The sequence below is a fragment of the Pieris napi genome, chromosome 20, assembly GCF_905475465.1.
Source record: "Pieris napi chromosome 20, ilPieNapi1.2, whole genome shotgun sequence".
Classification (NCBI taxonomy): Eukaryota; Metazoa; Arthropoda; class Insecta; order Lepidoptera; family Pieridae; genus Pieris; species Pieris napi.
In genome coordinates this window covers 5288374-5311854 of record NC_062253.1, presented here as the reverse complement: position 1 = coordinate 5311854, position 23481 = coordinate 5288374, and the positions used below count along the sequence as shown (strand labels likewise).

Sequence of the window (23481 nt, the reverse complement as noted above, 5' to 3'; positions counted from 1 at the left end):
AAATAAATCAATATCAAAATCAAACTATTCTTGTCACTGTACAAATGAAGAAAAGTGACAAATGGCAAGCCGCTGTATATATATTGTAATACATAATATATAAGCTTGCCAGAAAGTTTTTTTTTTAATTTTTCGTCAGTAATCAATTCACGCACAGACTAGTTATTAACATTGGTGTAAAAATTAATTATGAAACATGAATGAGGTCCAAAGAGAGTGAGAGGTTTTGTAATGAAGCAATCTCAAAAGTTGTTTAATTTTAATTAAATTTTAGGTATGTGTTTATTGTTACCAATATTAATTACTACAGTTGTTTCAATAGCAAATTAAACAAATAAGCGATGGAATTCGATTGGAATAACTATTTAGAAGACAATAAAAGCGTTGCTGTCCCTGAAGAATTATTTTCTCACGTAAGTCCATAACTGTAGTATCATAATATAAAGTATCTGTACAATAATATTTATTTATACTGTTTGCACATAAATGTTTTGCTTGAAATAAATACTTTTTTTTATTGAGAACTTTGATGGGCAAAAGGGCGAAGGAATATTAATCAGCATATTGCCTAAAATTAAATGCCACATGTTTATCATAAAGTTCTTTCATTTTATATTATATCTTTGAAAGAAAAAAAGTTAATTAATTTTCAATGTTAAGTAACATAGCTGTTAATTTTTACTGCTTTAATTTAATAAATACAAGGTCAACAATTATGTTTCTTATATTTAATGTTTAAAAATAAATATAAATAAGAAAAATATGGTTTTCGAGTGATAGAATAGTAATTAAATTAAAATTAATGATATCTAAAGTTTAAATTATTTTACCAGGTTTATCTACTTAAATAAAAATATATGTTTATCTTTCATAAATATATCAGTAGGTTAAAGCCAGGATTTGTTTTGAATTTTTCTTCTGTTTCTTTTAATACTGAATGCAAATTAAATTATAAGTCAAGCAATATTAATGTAATGTGGTATACATATGCATAGTAAAATCTTGTTTTAGTAGAAAGCTTAATTTTCATGTGTTATCTGGTACAACAGTTTAACAATTTGTATAGTTGTGAATTAAAAATTTTCAATCAAGTCTCTAGAGTCAACTACCATAACCAATTTAAGAGTTATCGCTTGAGATTTTGATAAAACTGTTCAAAAACAAAACAAAATAAACAACTAGAAACATTTTCTTTAAGTTTCACTGCATCACATGTTGGGTACAGCTGCACAAAAATATCCACATTACATGGATTACTGACAAGTTTTATAATTATACAGGTAGAACTCAGTCTTCATAATGGAATCAAACAAGGCATGCTCCTTGAAGTGTGCCACAAAAACAATCCTGATGTCTACTGGATAGCCGAAATAACTATGGTTTGTGGGCACCTCCTGCGAATCAAATTTATTGGAGCCGAAACAGACTTCTGGTGTGACATATCCAATACTAAAGTCCATCCTCTGGGGTGGTGTGGGAAGTATGATGAACTGATAGAACCGCCTGATGAAATTAATGAGAGATGTGGAGACTCAATCATAGAAATCATGAAAAAAGCCCTTGTTGTTGGTCAATCTGTGTCTATGGAAGCTTTAAATAATAAAGGACTCTCTCCGATAGATAGAATAAAAATTGGTATGAAAGTGGAAATACAGAATTCTTTGGATCCATATAAATATTGGATTGCTACTGTAAGTTACTATATTAGTATTCTATACTTAAATAAAAAAAAACAACTTTGAATAGTTTTATAAATGGCTTATCAATAAGCCTTTTTTTTTATTGGACAATTCACACCAATTGACCTAGTCCCATGCTAAGCTGGTGAAGCTTGTGTTATGGGTACTAGGCAATGGATACATACATATTATACATAGATAGACATAACATATATAAATACATATTTAAACACCCAAGACCTAAGCACAACACCAAATGCTCATCACATAGATGTTTATCTCAGCCGGGGATCGAACCCGGGACCCATGGATTCCCACTAACCACTAGACAAATGAGCTGCCTATATGTACATATTTATTATCTCTCAGTTTAGGCAATGTCTTTAAGAAACAATTACTTCCCAAACATAATATTATCGCTCTTGCTGATCACAAAACATCATTAATTATAATGTTATACATTTATAAATTTTTTAGAATTTTAATTTTATATTTTTCTAGGTTCATGATAATATTGGTGGTCGTCTCTTGGTGCGTTACGACGGTGCAGACGATGATCTACCACAGTCGTGGTTATTTTTCTCCAACCCTAGAATAAGTACCTTTGGTTCTGTCACTAATAAGGTGAGAATTAATTGGGATTACATTTTTTGTCCGACCAGAAATGTCTGGCTTTATAAAGGTCCGTTAGATGAAGAGAGTTTCTCGTTTCTCGATCGTACGCGACTATCACCAGCGATAATCGGATAAGCGATAAATCTTCAAATACTATGATAATATAACTTTCCATGTCATTTGATCTTTTTATTTTTATATACATACACAAAACAAAAAAAAATCTGTGTGACCATTTAATTTATGCTTGCGTAATAATACTACAGTATATTAACGGAAAACTTCGTAGGGAAAAAAAACAGCTGATCTCGATTAATACTTTCTCATTACGAAAACTGATACAGAAATATCTGAAGCCAATAATACCACTATTTTTGCACTAAGTGCAATAAAGTGTTAATAAAAAGGAGTGTGTGCATACAAAGTACACATACACGTCAGAAGTGAAACTTCTTTGGCAAACTATTTTTTAAGAAAAGAGCGTACCAATTCTTGAAAGGCCGGCAACGCACTTGCGAGCCTTCTGGCATTGTGAGTGTCCATGGGCGGCGGTATCACTTAACATCAGGTGAGCCTCCTGCCCGTTTGCCTCCTATTACATAAAAAAAGTCTTGTTCATATTTCATATACAAATCTAAAACTTTAGATTTCCGAGACGTAGAGGGAGGGAAAAAAGAAGATATGTTAGGAATTTAATTGTCATTAAAATATTGATAAATGTCGAAAATTTATACAAATTATAAATTTAATTTTTTAATTTATTTCTTCTATAATAAAAACACGAGGCATTTTCATTTACAATTCGTCATTTGAGATTTCAATAAATTATTTTGCATAAAATAAATATACTAATATTTCATAACTTCTCTCTACAAAATTTTAATTTTGAAAAGAGAATTTCTATAAGGTAATTCGCACTTCTCACTCTCTCTCGACAAAAACGCTGCACATCTTCGTGACGCTCTGTGAAAATTTTACCCTCTGCGCCTAAAGAAGTTTCACTTCAAAAGAAATATTAAAACAATGGTACACTATAAAATTATTCTTATTGTCAGGGTTCACCGTGGCAGTTTAAATATCCCGGCAAAGTGAATAAGTTTTCGTGTAAGAACAAATTGAGTGCACAACTAAGGCAGAGCGCAGAAGAATCTATAAAGGAACCAACACCATCTGATTTATTTCAGGTAATTTTCTTCAACATTTATTAATTTAATATAATACAAATTTATTTTTTAACAAATTTTAACTCTACATAAAAAGTTATATAATTAACTAGTAGACCGGCCAAGCGTTGCTGTGGCTAAGGTTTTTGTTATATTACATACTCGTAGTAGTAAACTATTCAAGGGAAACAGTAGGAGAACTTATGTGAAATGTTGGTACTTTTAACACAGCGCCATCTGTTAGAATTGTATCAAATAATAAACAAATATTTGCAATCAAATAATATTGCGGGTATAAATTGAGATGTAAGCTATCCTATCTTTTAAGTTGGATCAAATTACACACGGTGTGCAAATTTGATTGATATCGGGTCGGTAGTTTAGGAGTCCATAGCGGACAAACAACGTGACAGGTAATTTATATATATATATATACTAGCAGACTCGGCCAAGCGTTGCTGTGGCTAAGGTTTTTGTTATATTACATAGTAGTAAACTATTCAAAGGAAACGGTAGGAGAACACCAGTCATGGGGACCACCATGCTTTTTTGGTGGTTATGCCATTAAATTGTACCTTATGTGAAACGTTGGTACTTTTAACACAGCGCCATCTGTTAGGATTTTTACTGTCAAATATTAAACAAATAATTTGCAATAATAATAATATTGCTGGTATAAATTAATTTCCCTATCTTTTAAGTTAGATCAAACTGCACACGGTGTGCAAATTTGATTGAAATCGGTTAAGTGGTTTAGGAGTCCATAGCGGACAAACAAGGTGACGCGTAATTTTTATATATTAAGATTAAAATAAGATGAGGGCTGCATTGTTAGCAAGTCTTAAATGTTAAGAGACTTGCTAACAACTCAGCATTTCAATATCATTTAAAATTCGTATTTCCCATCTCCGTGGTTTAATTGTTGTAGTCCCAATATCTTCGGTTAGATCACTGGGTAAAATTGACTTGTCTTAATAAGTGCTAATAATTATCACTGTGTATTCTATTAAGTGTATTTTTTAACATCCACAGGCCAATCAGACCTATGAAGCTCATAGCTTCTCAACGGGAATGAAAGTGGAAGCACTAAATCCTGAGGATATGAAAACCATACAACCAGCTACTGTTACCAAGATCTTTAATAACCTACATTTTTTAGTTGTCTTTGATGACCATTTAGAAGACTATGAAGATACCAGAATGGCCTGGCTGTGTGATAGCATGCATCCATACATTTATCCTATAGGCTTTGCTAAGCAAAACAACATTCCATTCAAGCAACCAAAATCCTGTAAAGATAACTTCGACTGGGATGAATATCTCGCTGACACTTCTTCTGTCCCTGCACCAGAATATTGCTTTGGTAAAAAGGATTTGCTTAAAGACATCAAGCCAGACATGAAGTTGGAAGCCGTTAACCCACTCAACCAAGAAGAAATCCACGTTGCAAATATAGAAAGAATAGCCGAACATATGGTCTTAGTGGAATTACTTCCGATTGGTGATAAATTTTGGTATTCTCAAGACAGCGACCTCCTTTTGCCTGTTGGGTGGTGCGATAGCAATAATTACGAACTACATATACCAGATGTGTCACCTAAGGAGGTTCCAAAAGACCCTCCGGCAGCCAAAAAAGTGCGGGAAGAATTGAAAACCACCGAGGAATGGTGCGATAGGATATTCTTTAACTACAAATGCTATGCTGGTCCATCTATTAGTCGGAACAAATTGTCTCAGTTGCCAAAACATGTCGGACCAGGTCCCTTGAGTCTGGTCTTGAAAGAGGTTTTAAATAAAATCATTTCAGCGTCATACAAGCCAGCTAAATTATTGAAAGATTGGGAAACTGAAGGTCCGCCCGAAGAGGGTATGAGGCTTGAGATGTTGAGAGCCAAGTAAGTAAAGTCGTCTTGTCTTTAATAAAAAAAAATGTGTCTCTTGTATACCACTTAAAATATTTTTTGTGGTATACAAGAGACACATTTTTTTTATAGTTAAGGTCGGTTATCGAAAGCTGGCGCGTTCACAGTACTCACACTAATGCAATTTCACTATTATGTTTAAAAATATGACTTTTAAAATAAGTAAACAAACACAGACAAAATAATAATGAGAAAAAAGATCAACATGTTTTTATAAACAGTAGCAAAAGCAAAACAATAACTGTCTCTTTTATACTCATAAGCTTGACCGAGCGCAAGAGAGAAGGACAGTCTTTTCATGATGCATATTCAGTGTGACGTCACGCCTCGCGCTTATTCAGACACTACACAAGCAAGCCGCCAGCTTAAGATAACAGACCTATACTTCTTCTACTTTAACATCCGCTCGAACGGTGTAGGAAAACATCGTGAGGAAACCAGCTTGCCTTAGACCCAAAAAAGTCGAGGGCGTGCGTCAGGCACAGAAGGCTGATCACCAACTTGCCTATTAGATAAACAAATGATCATGAAACAGATACAGAAATATGAGGCCCTGACCTAAAAAGGTTGCAACGCCATTGATTATTATTTATAGTACTTACTCTTCTATTTTCAAAATATTCCTATAATTATTACAGTGTTTAAATACCGTCACGAATAACGTTTGTATAAAATGTTAAAATATATTTAGTTAACTTCTAAAAAACTCTTGCGTGTTAGAACCTTTAGTTAATAATGCGTTTTACTGAAAAACTCTATCCAATTAATTCTACCTGAGCCCACACAATGACCAATGTTCCAACCATTTTTTGATATAGCTTGAATTTAGGCCTATTATTAGTCTTGCCTTAACATTCCAACCAACTTTGGCAAAACTAAACCAACAACCATGGTAACCAGCTGAAAGTTGAATCCTAGAATAAACATAAGCTATAACCTCGATATATTTCGACCATTGCAGACTTAAAACAAGTACGTACCACGCATACGTCCCCGTAGTAACTTCGCCGGACCAAGTTGTGTCTTTCTGCCGCTCCGTGTGTGTTAAGCTGCAGGGATGCCCTGTCTTATTCGGACCTACGCATTATCCTGACGTGTGCCCCAATAACTGCCAAAATGTTGATAAGTCTACATTCCGTAAGTTTTATTGTTTCTTTTCGTTGTTTCAATTATAAGGTTCCCTGTGTAAAATTAAATCATTAACGCCGTAGAATTGCGATTTATAAATTAGTTTGACGCTACTATACTAGTAAAAATATGAAATACTAAATTGTAATCTTGATTGTATTATACAACTTTATTGTTGGCTCTTCTTGAGACTAATTCTAAATCTAATGCGTGCTTAATTGTGCGTACAATTCATTCAGCTGGTTCTAGGATTGACAGAAAATTAATTTAAATTGGTATGTAGCTTGCACTTCAAACCGAGCCGTAAAGTTTATTTAACATAAATAAAACTGTTTTAGATAATGGCACCGAACGTCGTGGTAGGCCCAAAGGTTCGGTAAATGGACGACGTAAGAAGAAAAAGCCTGTACCGGAAAAACGTCAAGAACCACAACCAATTGAAACTGAAAATCCAAAGGATGGAGAATTTGTTGAAAGCGAGCATAGCGCTGGATCTACACCACCATCAGAATCTGGAACTAGGCCTAACTCCCCAGAAAGTCTCACAGACTACAAACGAAACACTAGACGAAGGAGGGACGCTAAGAACTTCCCGAAACTGGAAATGAAAACTCGCGGCGCTAAACTACCAAATTTTGCCCTACAAATGAAAGAATCTCATTGGAATAAAAAAGATGTAGAAACAATATACAATAACACATGTGCAAAGAAACAAACGCATGATAGCGACACAGAGAATGAAACCAATGAAAGTAGCTCCAATTCGAGAGATAAAAACATTTCCGATGTTTCAGACAGTGAGGAACCAGAACTTAAGAAACTTAAATTTAGCTTTGACGATCCATTGCCCACAGATAATAAAATGTTCGAAAAAGATCTCCCAATGGCCTGGCTAAAAGGCAAAACTAAACTGGCTCCAAATCCATTGCACTGGACAGTTGATGACGTGTACAACTATCTAAAGAATACAGAAGATTGCAAGTTGGTAGCAGAGAAAATGAAACAAGAAGAAATAGACGGCCAAGCATTTATTATGTTGGATTTGGACATCATAAGAGATTTTCTCCATATGAAAAAGGAATTTGCTATACAATTGTGTAAGCACATAACAATGATAAGATGGTATTATGTAATCAATTTTGAAGAAAATGAATAGTTAGTTGTTGTATTTATTATCTAGTCTTCAAATAAATAAACTGGAAAATCTTGACTTTTTCTAGAAAGATGTCTTGCGAAACCTCTTACAGATGTAATTGCAAATTTTAGATATAAGTGACATGTTCTCTTCTTGGTTGTCTTTAGCAAAATCTTCATTTAGTGATATATCTTTTTTTGGACATGATACTTTTATAGGTATACTTCTGTCATTGTGCTGAACATGGTGCTGGGTTATGTATCTTTCCAGTTGTCTTTTCTTGGCTGCTATAATTTTAATATTTTCTGCCGAAGCTAATTGCCCCTCAAGTTCATCTATACTGGAATCTCGTATATCGATTTCAGACAGCTGATTGCGGTTATTCATTTTTATCGCTACATATGGAGCGACACTTAAAAGGTAAATGTTTAGTGTTTCTTCTTTTTTATTCCTGCATTTTGAATCATCAGCCGACTCACATGAAAAGTTTTCGTTTTTGTAAGTTTCAACAGCATTCTCCTGAGGTACTACTGGCACATTGGATTCTCTCTTAATGTTATCAATAGATGTTTCAGATATGGACAGTATATTTTGAATCATATTTTTAATAAAATTTTCCATTTCCAGGATAGAATCGTTCTTCTTCGATAATATCTCTCTATATCTCTGCTTATAAAGTTCATAATCATTCATGCTATTATAGAATTTATCAAATATTTCCTGAACAGTGCATTTAAATAGTTTAATGTTAGACTCGAGGCTTTCAATTGACGTATCATCAGATTGAAATTCGTGGGATATATTTTTTAATACTTTTAACTCTAAATTATCTAGTTCTGAGTTAGCCATGGAATCCTTGGTGTCGCCAGACATTCTGTCTTCCTTATAGCTGTTGTCAATTGAGCTGTGTTCTTTAACTGGTATCTTATCGTATTCGTATCTTTTATAGTATTCTTCACAACTGTTTTTGACACGGAATATATCGCTCTCATTCAATTTGCTACTGCAATGAGGTTTGCTCATATTCATATCTGATTTAGAAAATGTTCTTGTATCCACTGATACTGAAGGGTAGGCGTTTGTGTACGAACTGTGACGCGCTTGAATGTTATCTAAAGAGAAGTATAAGGTTACATTTAAAAATAATTTAACTGAATGTTAAATACATTCAGTTAAATTATTTTTAATAGATATATAAAAACTATGTAATTTTACTCTAAACTACTCAAAATTTTTGATAAAATAATATATAAGTGATTACATACCCATTTGGAACACTGTAATTTATATTTGAATAAATAAAATTATTTAACCTCATAACACACAGTTCAACCTTCAAATTTGATTAAACGATGACAAATTGAAAAAAGTTAATATGGCCAGTATTTTTTCATTAAAAGTACATTACACATTAAAAGCTAAAAAAAACTGTGCTCCACGCCCTACTTTACGACACCAAAATTTTTGCGAAAATTTACAACATAGTAAATATTTCTAAATGTCTTTTCAGCATTATTTTAAGCCCACTGTGTGAAATTATACACAGTTTACCATTTATTTTGTAGCATTTTAAAAAATAATAATTTAACGGTGAAGATATTCGAATTTCAAAATCGCGGTATGGTCCAAGATCCCAGGGCCGCCAGACCTCACGTATTTTCTGACGGATGAAATGTGGACGATTGGGTAGTGTTAGTATGTACTATGATCGTATGCCTACCTGCTAGCTTGGTCAAACGGCCAATTTCCAGGTATCAGGTAATCAAGGTACACAAAAACATTACTTACTTCACGTAAATTCTCATGGCTGATTTTTATATATGTTTTCGAGTGTATAGTTAAAAATAAATTGTCAATACTCCCAGACACTTTCCGTCGGCCATATTGCTTAACAGACGCTTTAAGGGTCTCAAAATAATTAGTCAACTTCACGTAAATTCTGACGCTCCATTTTTATATATGTTCATTCGACAACTATTTTAAAAGCTTTGACAAGAAGACAGACCGATCCAAGGGGCCAATCATCCCCTAAACTAAATTTTAATATCTCTATGAGTGAGAGAGCATTATCTACGCGCATGAGACTGAGTGAGACCGACTGCGCTGTTAAAGCCATGAAAATTACTTGAAAAATTATTATTATTCAAAAAGGGCAAGCAAAAGCCGTTTAATATTTTGAAGAAAAATGAAGAGTACCAACAAGCATTTCACCGTTTTGGTACGTTGGATTTTGTTGGTGATGTAGATGAAGAAGAACGTGTATTCAACACATGGTATCTGATATAAATGAAGAATTCAATCGAAAGAATTTAAGAAACTTCGATGCCAGTAACTTACCACCTTGTAAAAGTGAGCTTTGGCAACAGTTTCGACGGGCTAGCTTTGGAACAATGCAAGTATGAAGATGATAAATATTTTCAACCCCGAAAACAATGGCTGGACACTACAAGATGGTAAATATGATTTTCATTGGTTCGATGGAGATCAATTACCGGGTTTTGTCAGTGAGTCGCTGGAAGAACAATCAGGTAAATTATTTTCGTTTCTCATATTATTTGTATCTTTTTAGTTTTTTCAGACCTTCATTGTTTAACTTGTTTTTTACAGAGGAAGAAAATAAGGATAATGCTGATGATGACGATCACGATTTAGATATTCAATTTCAAGATTGATATTTGATGATGATGATAATGAAGATTAAAAGCCACTGTTAAGAAATATTGAAGAATTAATATTTTTCCACTTTGTTTCCAAATTTCCAATAAATAATTAATTAAAAAAATTGCTGCTATTTAAATATAAGCGGTATTTTTAAAAAATATTTTTTAGTTCTAATTAATAAATTGAAAAAAAAAATGTCGGCTAACTTTAGTATTATTTATTATGTGTTTTTTTCTTATTTTTGTTGCTATAATTTACTTGTCAACAAAAGTTCTAAAAATTATAAAATATCTGTTCAAGTAATTTTCATGGCTTTAACAGCGCAGTCGGTCTCACTCAGTCTCATGCGCGTAGATAATGCTCTCTCACTCATAGAGATATTAAAATTTAGTTTAGGGGATGATTGGCCCCTTGGATCGGTCTGTCTTCTTGTCAAAGCTTTTAAAATAGTTGTCGAATGAACATATATAAAAATGGAGCGTCAGAATTTACGTGAAGTTGACTAATTATTTTGAGACCCTTAAAGCGTCTGTTAAGCAATATGGCCGACGGAAAGTGTCTGGGAGTATTGACAATTTATTTTTAACTATACACTCGAAAACATATATAAAAATCAGCCATGAGAATTTACGTGAAGTAAGTAATGTTTTTGTGTACCTTGATTACCTGATACCTGGAAATTGGCCGTTTGACCAAGCTAGCAGGTAGGCATACGATCATAGTACATACTAACACTACCCAATCGTCCACATTTCATCCGTCAGAAAATACGTGAGGTCTGGCGGCCCTGGGATCTTGCTCTATAAGTTAACCGCAATGGTTTGTCGGAAGTAGCGATGTTTGTTACGTTATCTGTATAACGGAGAGCTGTGGAAATCTTCGCAGTTATCAGATTTTGATATCTACATTCTTCTAAGCCTTCAATCGGCAGCTTTTCCATCTATAAATGCTTTATCTATGGTTGGAAAGTGTCAACACAGTGTGGCCCAAAAATAATAATATTTTTTACAAAATAGAAAAAAAATCTACTTTGGATTCTGTCAATATCCAATATCAAGCTTGTTGGCGATCTGCAAACTCAAATTAACTTAAATAATTAAGTTTCAAATGGGAACAATAATACATTTAACAAGACTCAGAAATTATATTTTGCATAATCTCTACAGTTTAAGTATTATCTAATGGCCAAGAAAAAAGTAACACAAGATTTCCTGTTCAAGGTTTTCAAGCTATTGAAAATGTTTGTTGTGCAAAAAAGTGTTAATAAATAAAATATATTCACTACAAAAAAACGGTCTATGAACATTAATAAAATTAATTATTTCCAAGTTAAATTGATGTCATTAGCTTGTACTATTCATAGTACAAATTAATTCACATCATCATAACTATTCCTTTTAAATTAGTAACGATTTTGAAGATGGTATACTTGACGTAATTGATAAAGTATATTATTTTGTCTATGGTTTTAAAAAGAGATAGCGGTTTATATAACCCTATTGAAGGAAAGAGACAGCAATTACCGTACCAACGTAGTATTTGAAACAACTCTCAAAACTCATTCTATGTTGCGACATTCTTCCGTAGTCTATGGTAGTGCTTGAATTGATCACTGTCGAAACGAGATTCGGGAATCTCAAAGGCCCCGCCTATAAAGTATTCTGTAAATATAACTGAAACGGCTCATTCGCGATGTTTTTATAAAATATAAGTTTTAGGTAATAAAAAAATATTGTTTAGCTTAAGTTCTTTAATATAAGGAAAGTGGGTTTGTTAGTAAGCCAACTAACAGTCTCAACAATTTTCGTTTTGCTTGTGAGATTTAGCAGTTTTACTAAGTTAGTAGAATTACAAAGTGAAAAGCAGTAGAGAAGATAGCACTAAAATATTTGTGAAAAACATTTTGTGTTATAACGGCAGTTGAGTGGTATTACAACTATTTTAGTGGGTGTTGTCATAGCTTCGGATTAGGTCATCGAGTGCCGCGAACATGTGTGCCGAAAAGTTGTCGTATAATTAAAATTCTGTTTTTAATTTCTCAATAGATCGACAAGCAGTACAACATTGCAAAAATGGATACAAAAGTGTTATGTTTCTTCGTTTTAATTTCTCAAGCGGCGGCCCTGCGTAAGTATACACTTTTAAGTAAGATAAAAGAGCTTAAGAAACTTTACTGTTATCATTTTGCCAACGTCTCGCGCGGCAAGTTCATTAACTTATTTGTTTATTTGTCTCGCAACAGAGAGATAACGCTTTAGACAAAAGTTATTAACTTAACTAAAATCAAAACAAAACAATTTTATGTTCTAATAAGATCATTTTAATTTGAGGCCTATTACATAGTATCTATAGTACATATAATTATATAGTCCTAAATAATGTGTGTTAATATTAATTATTACTTTAACTCTTAATTCCTTAGTTAAGCTGTTAAAGTGTCTGAACTCATAATAATCAAATAACTCAAAACAACTGGTTAACTTCTAAATTAAAAACCTAACAATCAATCATATTTTATCTTTAAATTCCACTGCTCATGGTGTGAATTCACCAATGAAACTCTTACTTTGAAACATAAAAGCAAGGAACTTTATATAAGCCAAGTTGCATTGAAAGCTAGCTAAGCAAGTAAGTTTCATTTTTATTTAGTAAGTAACCTTAATATATAAAAACAAATAAGTTCTAGGACACTGCATTTATTATAGCACTGATCAGTTGCTTATCATTATATAAAACGGATTTGGAAGTGTTCAGTCATATTATGTTTGTAATTTTAATATTTAGTAATAAAGTAGATTCAACGCGAAGCAGACGTTTCATTGCACTAAAATTATACTTAATAGTTAACCAGTCAAAAAGCAACCTTATCGCCGCAACATATGGTCGCAATCTCGCCGGATCTTGTGTCTACTGAGCTGCATCGAAGGAACAATAGACTACGCATTCCATTGCGATAAGGAACTCGTTTAGCAACTATTTTGTGCAATTTTTAGACTTATAACTTTTGAATATTATTGAAATAGAACGTGCAAGTGACTTTAAAGTGATCAAATAATGGCAAATGTGGAACAATTATTAAGTGTACTTGAAAATAATAATGAACTATTAAAAAAGACTCAAATAAATATTAAAAAATGTGCAAAGGCTAGACTTACGAAAGGTTATCTAAAAACACGGATGGAGTGTATAGAAAGTTACTGGAAGACTTATAAAAGTGCACATTTAGATTTAATAAAAATTACACCGCGTGAACAAAAGTCAATTTTACCATATTTTGTCAATGAGGATTATTATTTGATCGAGGATTTATATTTATGTATGGTGTCTGACATCAGGGATATGTTAGAAGGTCTTGAAATTCAAAGAGGACAACAATCCTGTAATCAAGGGAACGGCTCCACTGCAGTCGAACACAACGTACAATCACAGGTTCGACTCCCGCGCATTGAATTACCTACTTTTTCGGGTAATTATGAAGAATGGCCTTCTTACAAAGATATTTTTGTTGCACTGGTACATGATAACACGGCACTGTCTAATGTTCAGCGACTACATTATTTGAAATGCAGCATCACAGGTGAAGCAGCATCCTTATTAAAACACATCCAAATCACAGAGTCGAATTACTTATCTGCTTGGGAGACTTTAAAACTTAGATATGGGAATAAACGTATGATAATTAATTCATTATTTAAACGATTATTTTCACAAAAGAAAATTATGTCACAATCGGCTTTACAATTAAAAGGAATATTAGATACAACAAATGAAGTTTTAAACAGCTTACAAAATCTTAAGGTATCCACAGAGTCATGGGACCCTATAATTGTATTTTTAGTAGTTCAAAGGTTGGATCCAGATACTCATAAAGAATGGGAACAATTTTCGTATGATATAAGTCAAGAAGAATTATCTACCTGGTTTGAATTACAGAAGTTTTTAGAAGGAAAATTTAGAACGTTAGAATTGTTAAATCCACCGTTTAAACCAACTCTCAAGCCGTTAAGAGAACGTGTTTTCCACATGTCTATAGAGAAGACATGTATTATGTGTAAGGAAAATCATAGCTTATGTCGTTGTAAAACATTCTCAAAAATGTCACCTGCAGAAAGAAGTCACTATGCACAACAAAACAAACTCTGCTTCAACTGCTTGGCTCCAGGGCATTCGGCATTTAGATGTAATTTACCTCTTTCATGTCGAATATGCAAGGCTCGTCATCATTCTCTTCTTCATCAGTCAACTAAAGCAAATGCATCGGCATCTTTAGAACTCAAGCAACCGATGACATTACCTCAGGAAGAGGAGAAGACTCTTGGTACAATGACAGCTTTACATAATGTTACAGAACATATCAATCTATTAGCAACCGCAATTGTGGTTATAAAGGGAAACTATGGGCACACAACTGTACTTAGGGCGCTAATAGATTCGGGGTCGCAGTCATGCTTTATCACTCAAAAGGCAACTCAAGCACTAAAATTGCAACGCAAACCTGTAAATTTGGTCGTCACGGGTATGGATAATATGAAGGTAAACATCCAACAAGAAGTCAATTTTGATTTATTGTCACGCTGGGAACCTAACTTTGAGCTACCAATACACGCCTACGTGATGTCACAGCCATTAAAGTTTAACATACCTTCATCAGAATATATGCAACAGGAACTGCGTCACTTTGAGAAATTGAATCTAGCAGATCCAAATTTTATGGATTCCGGAGCATTGGATTTGCTATTAGGGGTGCAAGAGTATACAGCAATTCTTAAACAAGGATTAATCAAGGGTCCATCAGGCACAGTATGCGCACAGAAAACCAGCCTGGGATGGATTGTGATGGGTGGAATAAACATCAACATGAAACCAAAGCATAAAGCCATAATGGCAATGAATATCACAACTGATGCAAGTTTTAATGATTTAATTAAAACTATTTGGGAGATAGATACAGACACAAAACGTAATTTAACTAAAGAAGAATTGAGATGTGAAGAATTTTATAAAGAAACTCATGCTAGGAATAACGAAGGAAGATATATAGTTAGATTACCCTTTAAAATTGAAGCACCATTGTCATCTGAAGGAAATACAAAAGAAACAGCAATTAAGAGATTAATGCAGCTTGAAAGAAGATTTAGTAGAAATCCAGAACTAAAACACGAATATCTGAAAGTAATAAATGAATATAAAACATTAAATCATATTGAAGAAGTACCTGAAAAAGAATTACATAAAAAATCAGTTTACTTACCTCACCACGCTGTTGTCCGTCAGGACAAAGAAACTACGAAGACACGAGTTGTTTTCGATGCTTCCTGTAAAGGCTCCAACAATATTTCACTTAACGAGGAGCTTCTGTCAGGTCCAGTTTTGCAAGAAGATTTAAGAAATTTAATCATGAGATGGCGTATTCATGCAATTTGTTTCGTCTCAGATATTCAAATGATGTATAGAATGATAAAAATTCATAGAGATGATGTTGATTACCAACGTATAGTATGGAGAGAAAATCCATCTGATGAGATACGTGACTATCGCCTTCTTACTGTAACGTTCGGGACAGCCTCAGCACCGTATCTTGCAGTAAAAACTTTGAAGCAACTAGCGATTGATGAAGGGGATAAGTTTCCTGAAGCAGCTAGAATATTAAATGTAGATTTCTATGTTGATGATTGCATGTCTGGAAGTGATGACGTTCAAAAAGCAATTCAGATTAGCAAAGATTTAAAAGAATTGTTACGTAGAGGAGGATTCGAGTTGAAGAAATGGTCCTCTAATAATACTGAATTTATGCAAAGTTTAAAACCAGACGAAAGAACTACTAAAGCTCATTTCGATTTAAAACTAAATGGAATAATTAAAGCACTAGGGGTTCAATGGAATTTAGGAAATGATCGATTTGAATACAACTTAGACTTACCTGAAGTCGATGAAGAAAACATTATCACGAAGCGGAATATCCTCTCAGATATACAAAAGTTGTTCGACCCTTTAGGTTGGATCGCACCTAGTATTGTTCAAGCTAAAATATTAATTCAAAAACTATGGCTTGAGAAGGTTGATTGGGATGAGGATCTTAACATTTTTCTGAAAGAAGAATGGTTGAAGATTCGCCGAGATCTTATGAATGTAAATAACATTTATATCGATCGATGGTTAAGTACTTCATGCTCCAACATGGATACAATTCAAATTCATGGTTATTGTGATGCTTCTATTTTAGCTTACGCCGCCGTGGTGTATTGCCTAGTCAAGAAAACGGACGGTTCATATAGAACATCATTAATTGCAGCCAGAACTAGAGTGGCTCCCCTCAAGACAATTTCGTTGCCAAAATTAGAACTTTCTGGAGCTTTGCTTTTATCCCGATTATTGAACCAAGTAGCACAGGCCATGAGAATACCGATGGAAAGAGTTTTCGCATGGACAGATTCATCTATAGTCATAGCTTGGTTGTCTGGTGAACCCACGAAATGGAAGCCATTTGTGGCCAATCGTGTAGTAGAAATTTTAGCAAATCATAAAAGAGAACAATGGCATCATGTCCAGTCACAAGAAAATCCAGCAGATATTGCATCTAGAGGTATGTTTATCTCCGATTTGAAACACTGCAACCTTTGGTGGAAAGGACCTACTTGGTTACAAAAAGGAGAAATCATCTTAACAGACGAGAACATATTTACAACAGATCTAGAAAAGAAAAAGGAAAGAATTAAAATTCTCATATTGACAAACATTAAAGAAGAAAAAAGATTTTCTGAAAAATTTGAAAGATTTACTACCTTAAATGAACTATTAAGAACCATAGCTTTTTGTAAAAAGTTTATTAAGTTTAAAAAGGATAATAAAAATATAACAATCACAACAGAAGATATAGAAGAAGCATTACTAACATGTATCAAAAAAGTGCAAAATGAAGAATTCGAAACTGAAATAGATTCGTTAAAGAAAAAGAACAATATTAAAAAGAACAGTAAATTGAAGACGCTTAATCCATTTTTAGATAATAATGGAGTGCTCAGGGTGGGCGGAAGATTAGCAAAATCAAGTTTAGAAACAAATACTAAACATCCTATAATCATTGGAAACAACAACACTCTTGTCTCACTTATTATCGCCGACGCTCATAAAAGAACATTACATGGAGGTATTCAGCTAATGCTTTGTTATTTACGCTCTAAATATTGGGTATTGCGTGCAAAAGACATGACAAAGAAGCATATCCATCGATGTCTAATTTGCGCTAAGGAAAGTGCAAAGGTAAAAACTCAATTAATGGGTGATTTACCTTCCGTTCGTACTACACCTTCTCGACCATTTATCAATGCAGGTGTAGATTTCGCTGGTCCATTTCAAATTTTGATGAACAAAGGAAGAGGTATCAAAACAAACAAAGCCTACGCTGCGATTTTTGTCTGTATGTCTACTAAAGCAATTCACTTAGAACTAGTCGGTGACATGACGTCAAATTCATTCATAGCTGCATACAGACGATTTACATCAAGAAAAGGTAAATCCGCACATCTTTGGAGTGATCAGGGAAAAAACTTCGTAGGAGCAAACAAAGAGTTACGTAAAGCATGGGAAGAAGCAAAATTGCAATTTGACCAAGAAATCATAGACAGCTTAGCAAATGATGGCACTTCATTCCTGCATACTCACCAAACTTAAAGTGTTAAAAATGGAAATAATATTGTAAAACGATCTGTATCTAATCTTTGCTATCTCCCAATTAATGAAGCTTAAGTGCCAAATTGTTAAAGTACATATTAAGGGTTTGCATGTAATCTTTTGAAAGGACATTAAAGGTCCTTTGGTGGGCGGATATGTTCAGTCATATTATGTTTGTAATTTTAATATTTAGTAATAAAGTAGATTCAACGCGAAGCAGACGTTTCATTGCACTAAAATTATACTTAATAGTTAACCAGTCAAAAAGCAACCTTATCGCCGCAACAGGAAGAAAACTACAAATGCGCTATTGATTTCATATATATATGGTGGTTTTAGTGTTCTCTATCAATCCCTCTATGTAACCTAAAGTACATTGTTGGGACATTTTAGGACAAATTTAATTGATGGCCTTCCGAGTCTGAAATCATTCTTATTCTAGGGGCCTACAATACCATCAGTAAATGTACACAAATTTGTCATTTTCCACAGCAAAAATATTTGAAATTCTTTTTGATTTAAATGTATTTTTATACTCTTCTTTTTTATTTACTCATGTATTAGTTTGCAAATGAAAAAACATTCATTAACTAATTTAGGCCTCTGGGAAATTAATTAATTAAAGCATAACTTTTAAAACTTCCCAATGTTAAGAATTCCCATGTACATTTTAGTCTTTTCTTTGACTCTATTTAACACCTTTTTCATAAAATAGGGACAGTGTTTCAACTCAAAACTGGGTAAAATCCTTGCATAAACCTACTCCACACCATTGTTAGACCTCATTTTTCATGTAAAGTTTCAGTATCCTTTAGTATTCATATACTGTGAATGAGGTGAATTTTTTTGTTATTTTTAAATTGCTGCAATGTTTTAAGCATTCTGAATCCATTACTATTGCCTTGCAATAGCTCTGTTGCATTGCTGTGTACCATGCTTATTCATATAATGAGTACAAGTAAAAATGTAGATTATAAGAATTTTCATATTTCTTCTTCAGTTCTATTTGATAGCTATGTTATGAATAGAACAATTTGTTTAAACAAAATAATAAACAACACACATTATAAATATGTTTTATATATCTAATACAATTATATAAAAAATGAGAATTATTAATGATTTTAAGTGTCTGTCTCTAACACTTAAAATCTTATGAATTTATAATTAAGTATATCAATCACAAGTTGCTAAACAAATTTAGCTTAGACTGTACTTTGGAAATATATTTAAATGGGATATATGTAGACATGATACATAGGGGTAACCATATGCAATTAAGTCAAAAAAGTCAAAAGTCAAGTTCATTTATTCATACAGGTAACAAAATGTACACTTATGAATGACAATAAAAAAATACACATTAAATGCTTCTAATTTTACATTTACTGCCAGTTCTCAAATCCAGTATAACTGGCAATAAACTCTCGGCCACTCTTTTTAATCATCAAGTTTTTTGTTTTACACAATGTTTGTAAGAAGCTGCAACCATTACATTATGTTCCACATGACATAAGGCAATAAGGCAAGGACGATACAATATTCTTAAAATTTATGTTCATTGTCAAATACTTTTTACAGCAATCTTTATTGCATTGTCATTTAAACTTATGAGGACTCATCATAACAGTAAAGAAATCTTGCTTATATTGGTCAAAGTACATGCCCTGGCTAGATTTAACAAGAGAAAAGTTGGCAGTAGTAATTAAGAATATTTTATTTTCAACACTCTTGCTGTTGCCTCCAACTACATTAAAGAAACTTCACACCCACTTAAATTTATATAATATTCAGAACTACACACATCTAACACAGAATTTAAATTATCCAATACTTAAATCTCAGTGCAATAACACACTTGAACTTTTGTTGCATAATTAAAGCACTTGTTCCCCTCACAAGTTGAGAGTTAGGGAATGTTAGTTTTATGAATTTTAAATAAGGGTTAGTTCATAGCCCACATAGTGTACCAATGCAGATTACAAGTATAAAATGTATTTACTTTAGATATAACACTGAATTAAATGTTGGGAAATAAAATAATATAAAAAGGATAAAATACCCACGCTATATTAAAATATTTCGTCAATGTATATCATAGTAGAAAACACTACGATTTCGTAGATAATTTGTATGAACGAATAGCAATATACGTTCTAAAGAAGGTATATTTCAGAGCCGTGCGTTCATGCAAAGAGGAGAGTAACATCTTGTTATAAATTGATTGTGTTTACAGTGACGTCACCGCCTCGGATAGTCAAGCAACCGACGGTGGAAGAACTGCTCTTCCAAGTGGCACAACCAGGAGAAGTTGACAAACCCTTCATAATAGAATGTGAAGCTGAAGGAGAGCCGGCGCCTAAGTATGTATATATTTAATCTAAGTACCTGAGTTTGTGATACATTTGACTTATTCTTATTACTTTGGGATTAGATATAATTGTTTCTATAAGTATAAGGTTAATCGCCCAGATATTAAGAAATGTCGAAAGCAATGCATGTGTCTGGCCCTTGCTACACTGGCCAATTATTTTGTAATGTAATGTGAAATACCCAATATTTCGTTTATCAGGGAAATGCCGGAAACATAATTTCCATTTGAATCAGTCACACCATTCATTATTTAACAATAGGTTATGTATGAATTGAAATTTACGACTGTCATTTTAATTAAATATATAAAATGGGTATCAAAGGTATATATTAAACAAGAAACTTGCAACCTTCTTCTTTTCTATATATTAGATTTGTATGTTTGTATAAGCTCCGAAACTTCTCGACAAATTTCCAATATACAATGCTAAATTATTCCACAACCGAAACCAAAACAGGTCGGTAATTTTCAATAAAGCTAAAAAAGCTATTGTCCTAGTGCAATATAATTACTTTGTGTATAATATAGGAACCGCAATATGAACGAGTCTTTGTGTGTACTGTAAAGTCGGTCGATGGGTTATACAGTTAATTTGTAAGAGCAGAACTAGCTGCATAGTAAAGGGAAATTTATTCTACGATTATAAAGAATCGCTTTTGTTTTAATTCAAATATGCATTCTAATTTTATATACCTACTTTACGGTAATAAGCTGAGTATCCATAATTCCCCATAATTTATTTTCAATATATTTAAAAGCGTTTCGGAAGGGTTCGAGCCCTCGATTACAAACGATAAAAAACTCTAATATAGAATATCCGCATTCATATTTTCCGCGTACCTTGTGGGATTATTCGTGGATTTTCTCCTGAAAACGCTTGTATTTATTTTGTTAATAATAAGTAAACTATTTTAAGTGATGAAATGAGTTAAAAATTTCTACTCTTTCATTCGTTACTTATTTACTGATATATGTTTACATACGCATCAAAACACAGTAGTATAATATATATATGTACAGTTTTAGTGTTACATGGTCACCATACAATACCTCTGCACATGGACGCGAAATAACCTCACGAATATATTATCTGTCCCCATGACTTTTGCCCAAAGCTTGTATTTCCTGAAGCGAATAAAGCTCCGGTCAATGCCCTCGGTCCATTAGTTGTACAAACATATCGAATTTTCTCTGAAAATTTTGCTTCAATCTTGCATCGCGCTGGCCGGAAAAGTGAGCCGGTATAATTGGTTACCGTAAGTGGTATGCGTTTAATTGATTCAAGTTTTTTTTTGATGTACCATTTATGTGTCGCGACTACTTGTCTCTGTGTTACGGTCAAAGCTAATAGGCATTAACATTTATGGTAAGAGTAACGTGATTAAGTATGCTTCTCAGGAGCATATCGTCACTGTAGAATGATAACCTCGTATGTCAAAAACCATTTATTTTTTATTCTTAAACGACTCTTATGTCATTTAACTGGTATAATCATGAAGTAAGGACTTATTTATGTTATTAATAAATACGTCCTTTTTACCATCTAAAACTATGGCCAAAAACACATAATAATATTTTAACAAACATTGACGAAATTAAACATTTTTTCGTTTCCTGTAACGAAATTGTGACGATGGGTTAAGCTTTGCGTTTGTTACAACTGATATATTTCCCATCGTTGTTTACGTGTTATAAAAATATCTACAATGTGGAGCAAACGGCATATAACTTATGAATAATCTGGAGCTTGTTTATATTCAGTTATTTTTTAATTATATTATCCGCTCATACGTTTAATAGAATCATTGAATATTAGCAGAGTATTTTAATCATTTTGTGCACATCGCTCATCTCCAAGGTACTAGAAAAAAGTAACCACCGAATCTGGAAGTCTGTTTCTTAACTATTTTAAAATGGCATACTGAAAGACTGTTAGTTCTATTCTATCTTTGTAACTAAAATCAATAGGCCTTGTACAATAAAAAACACAACTTTTTAAGGCTTGAAATTTCTGTATAAAACAGATTTTTTTTCTTCTCAGTGGTTATTAAGGTTGCGAGTCGCACGCTGAAGCCACTAGGCTATCATTGCTTATACATTATATAGCATAATAAAGTCTAGTGTTATTAACGTCTAGTAGGTTTATTGTTAGTTCTTGCCTTGGCTGTCCATCTTGGATAGTCTATAGAAACCAGATCCATGTAGGACTAGGTCAAGGCGTGGATACCTAAGCTTTGTGAGTGCCTACGAGGCCTCGTGACAAGCGACTGTATGTGATGTGGAACGGACATTTTATGAGTGTACTATATCATAGTTTAAATCAGTTTAAAGGTATTTTTTTTTATTACTCAATTTTATTAATTACTACAACACTTATGGGTCATAAATTATATCTGTTTATTTGATAATGTTTATTATGTGATTATAAACATCTTATTTACATAGATCTCCTTTCTGTGCCTAACACATGTCGATTTGGGTCTATGATTGTTTTGTCTGGACTTAAACGTAAGGACATAGCGACTAGCGTTGAAAATATTACTAACCGCATGACCAACACTATTTTACTTCAAAATAGATACATGGGTACTAAATCAAAACGATTTCTACATCAACTGAAATTTTGGTTTGTGTAGCTCTCATGGGACATAGTAAATTGTATGTAAATAAATAACCCAATAAAATAAACTCCACACAAGCATACATGAATGATATTTTTAAAAACATAATTCACTTTGTTTTTTTTTACATTCAAATCCTGTACGTGCTCATATGCAGCATGTTATTTATCGCCCTTAGTCATACGTATTATCGGAATACGGTAACAAAATTGCGAAATATACTGAATGCATAAAATCCCAAAACCATCACTCGTTGGAGCGTAACGATGCTCGACTCCACGAGGGTCCTTACATGAAGGTTTTGTATTGCAATACAAATATTGCGTCAAACTTTTAAGCTTAGGGTAAAAATATACGCAATCTGTATTTTGCGGTGATTATGATTTTAGATAAGGATGAGAAACGTAATTGATTATTTGAACTTTATTTTATTACTATACAATACTACCATCTATTCACAATAGTGTACGGAAAATTATGGTTAGTATAAATGTCAGAAGTGATGCACAGAC

General features: G+C 33.0%; 3 protein-coding genes across 6 annotated transcripts in view; 2 read left to right on the top strand and 1 right to left on the bottom strand.

Annotated features, from left to right (window-relative positions):
- The first annotated feature begins 94 nt into the window (after positions 1-94).
- Positions 95-7711, top strand: LOC125059512 (scm-like with four MBT domains protein 1). Its single transcript, XM_047663961.1, has 7 exons — positions 95-413; positions 1281-1691; positions 2181-2303; positions 3350-3478; positions 4490-5352; positions 6341-6516; positions 6846-7711. Exons 1-7 carry the CDS (start codon positions 342-344, stop codon positions 7661-7663), a joined length of 2592 nt encoding a protein of 863 aa, XP_047519917.1. The 5' UTR covers positions 95-341; the 3' UTR covers positions 7664-7711.
- On the bottom strand, positions 7521-9186 carry LOC125059513. Its single transcript, XM_047663962.1, has 2 exons — positions 8908-9186; positions 7521-8754 (listed from the first exon to the last, which is right to left on the bottom strand). The coding sequence occupies exons 1-2, from the start codon at positions 8909-8911 to the stop codon at positions 7724-7726; spliced, it is 1035 nt and encodes a 344-aa protein (XP_047519918.1). The 5' UTR covers positions 8912-9186; the 3' UTR covers positions 7521-7723.
- A 2697-nt stretch (positions 9187-11883) lies between these two features.
- The window catches only part of LOC125059841 (neuroglian), a 53144-nt gene continuing 41546 nt past the window's right edge, over positions 11884-23481 (top strand). For 3 of the 4 annotated variants that reach the window (XR_007118733.1, XR_007118732.1, XM_047664482.1), the window contains exons 1-3: positions 11885-12021; positions 12349-12430; positions 20211-20337. Coding sequence is in view for 2 of the 4 variants with exons in the window: in XM_047664482.1 (XP_047520438.1) it covers positions 12376-12430; positions 20211-20337 (182 nt within the window). In the remaining 2 variants the exon portion in view is untranslated. Of the gene's footprint in view, positions 12022-12348; positions 12431-20210; positions 20338-23481 lie in introns of all 4 variants that reach the window. The other variant, XM_047664481.1, reaches the window with a different exon arrangement.

What these genes read in the sequence shown, in the direction of transcription:
- LOC125059512 (XM_047663961.1), top strand. Translation starts at nt 342, where the DNA reads ATGGAATTCGATTGGAATAACTATTTAGAAGACAATAAAAGCGTTGCT. An exon ending in CTGAAGAATTATTTTCTCAC is followed by an intron (nt 414 to 1,280) that starts GTAAGTCCATAA and finishes ATAATTATACAG; the next exon opens with GTAGAACTCAGTCTTCATAA. An exon ending in TTGGTTCTGTCACTAATAAG is followed by an intron (nt 2,304 to 3,349) that starts GTGAGAATTAAT and finishes TCTTATTGTCAG; the next exon opens with GGTTCACCGTGGCAGTTTAA.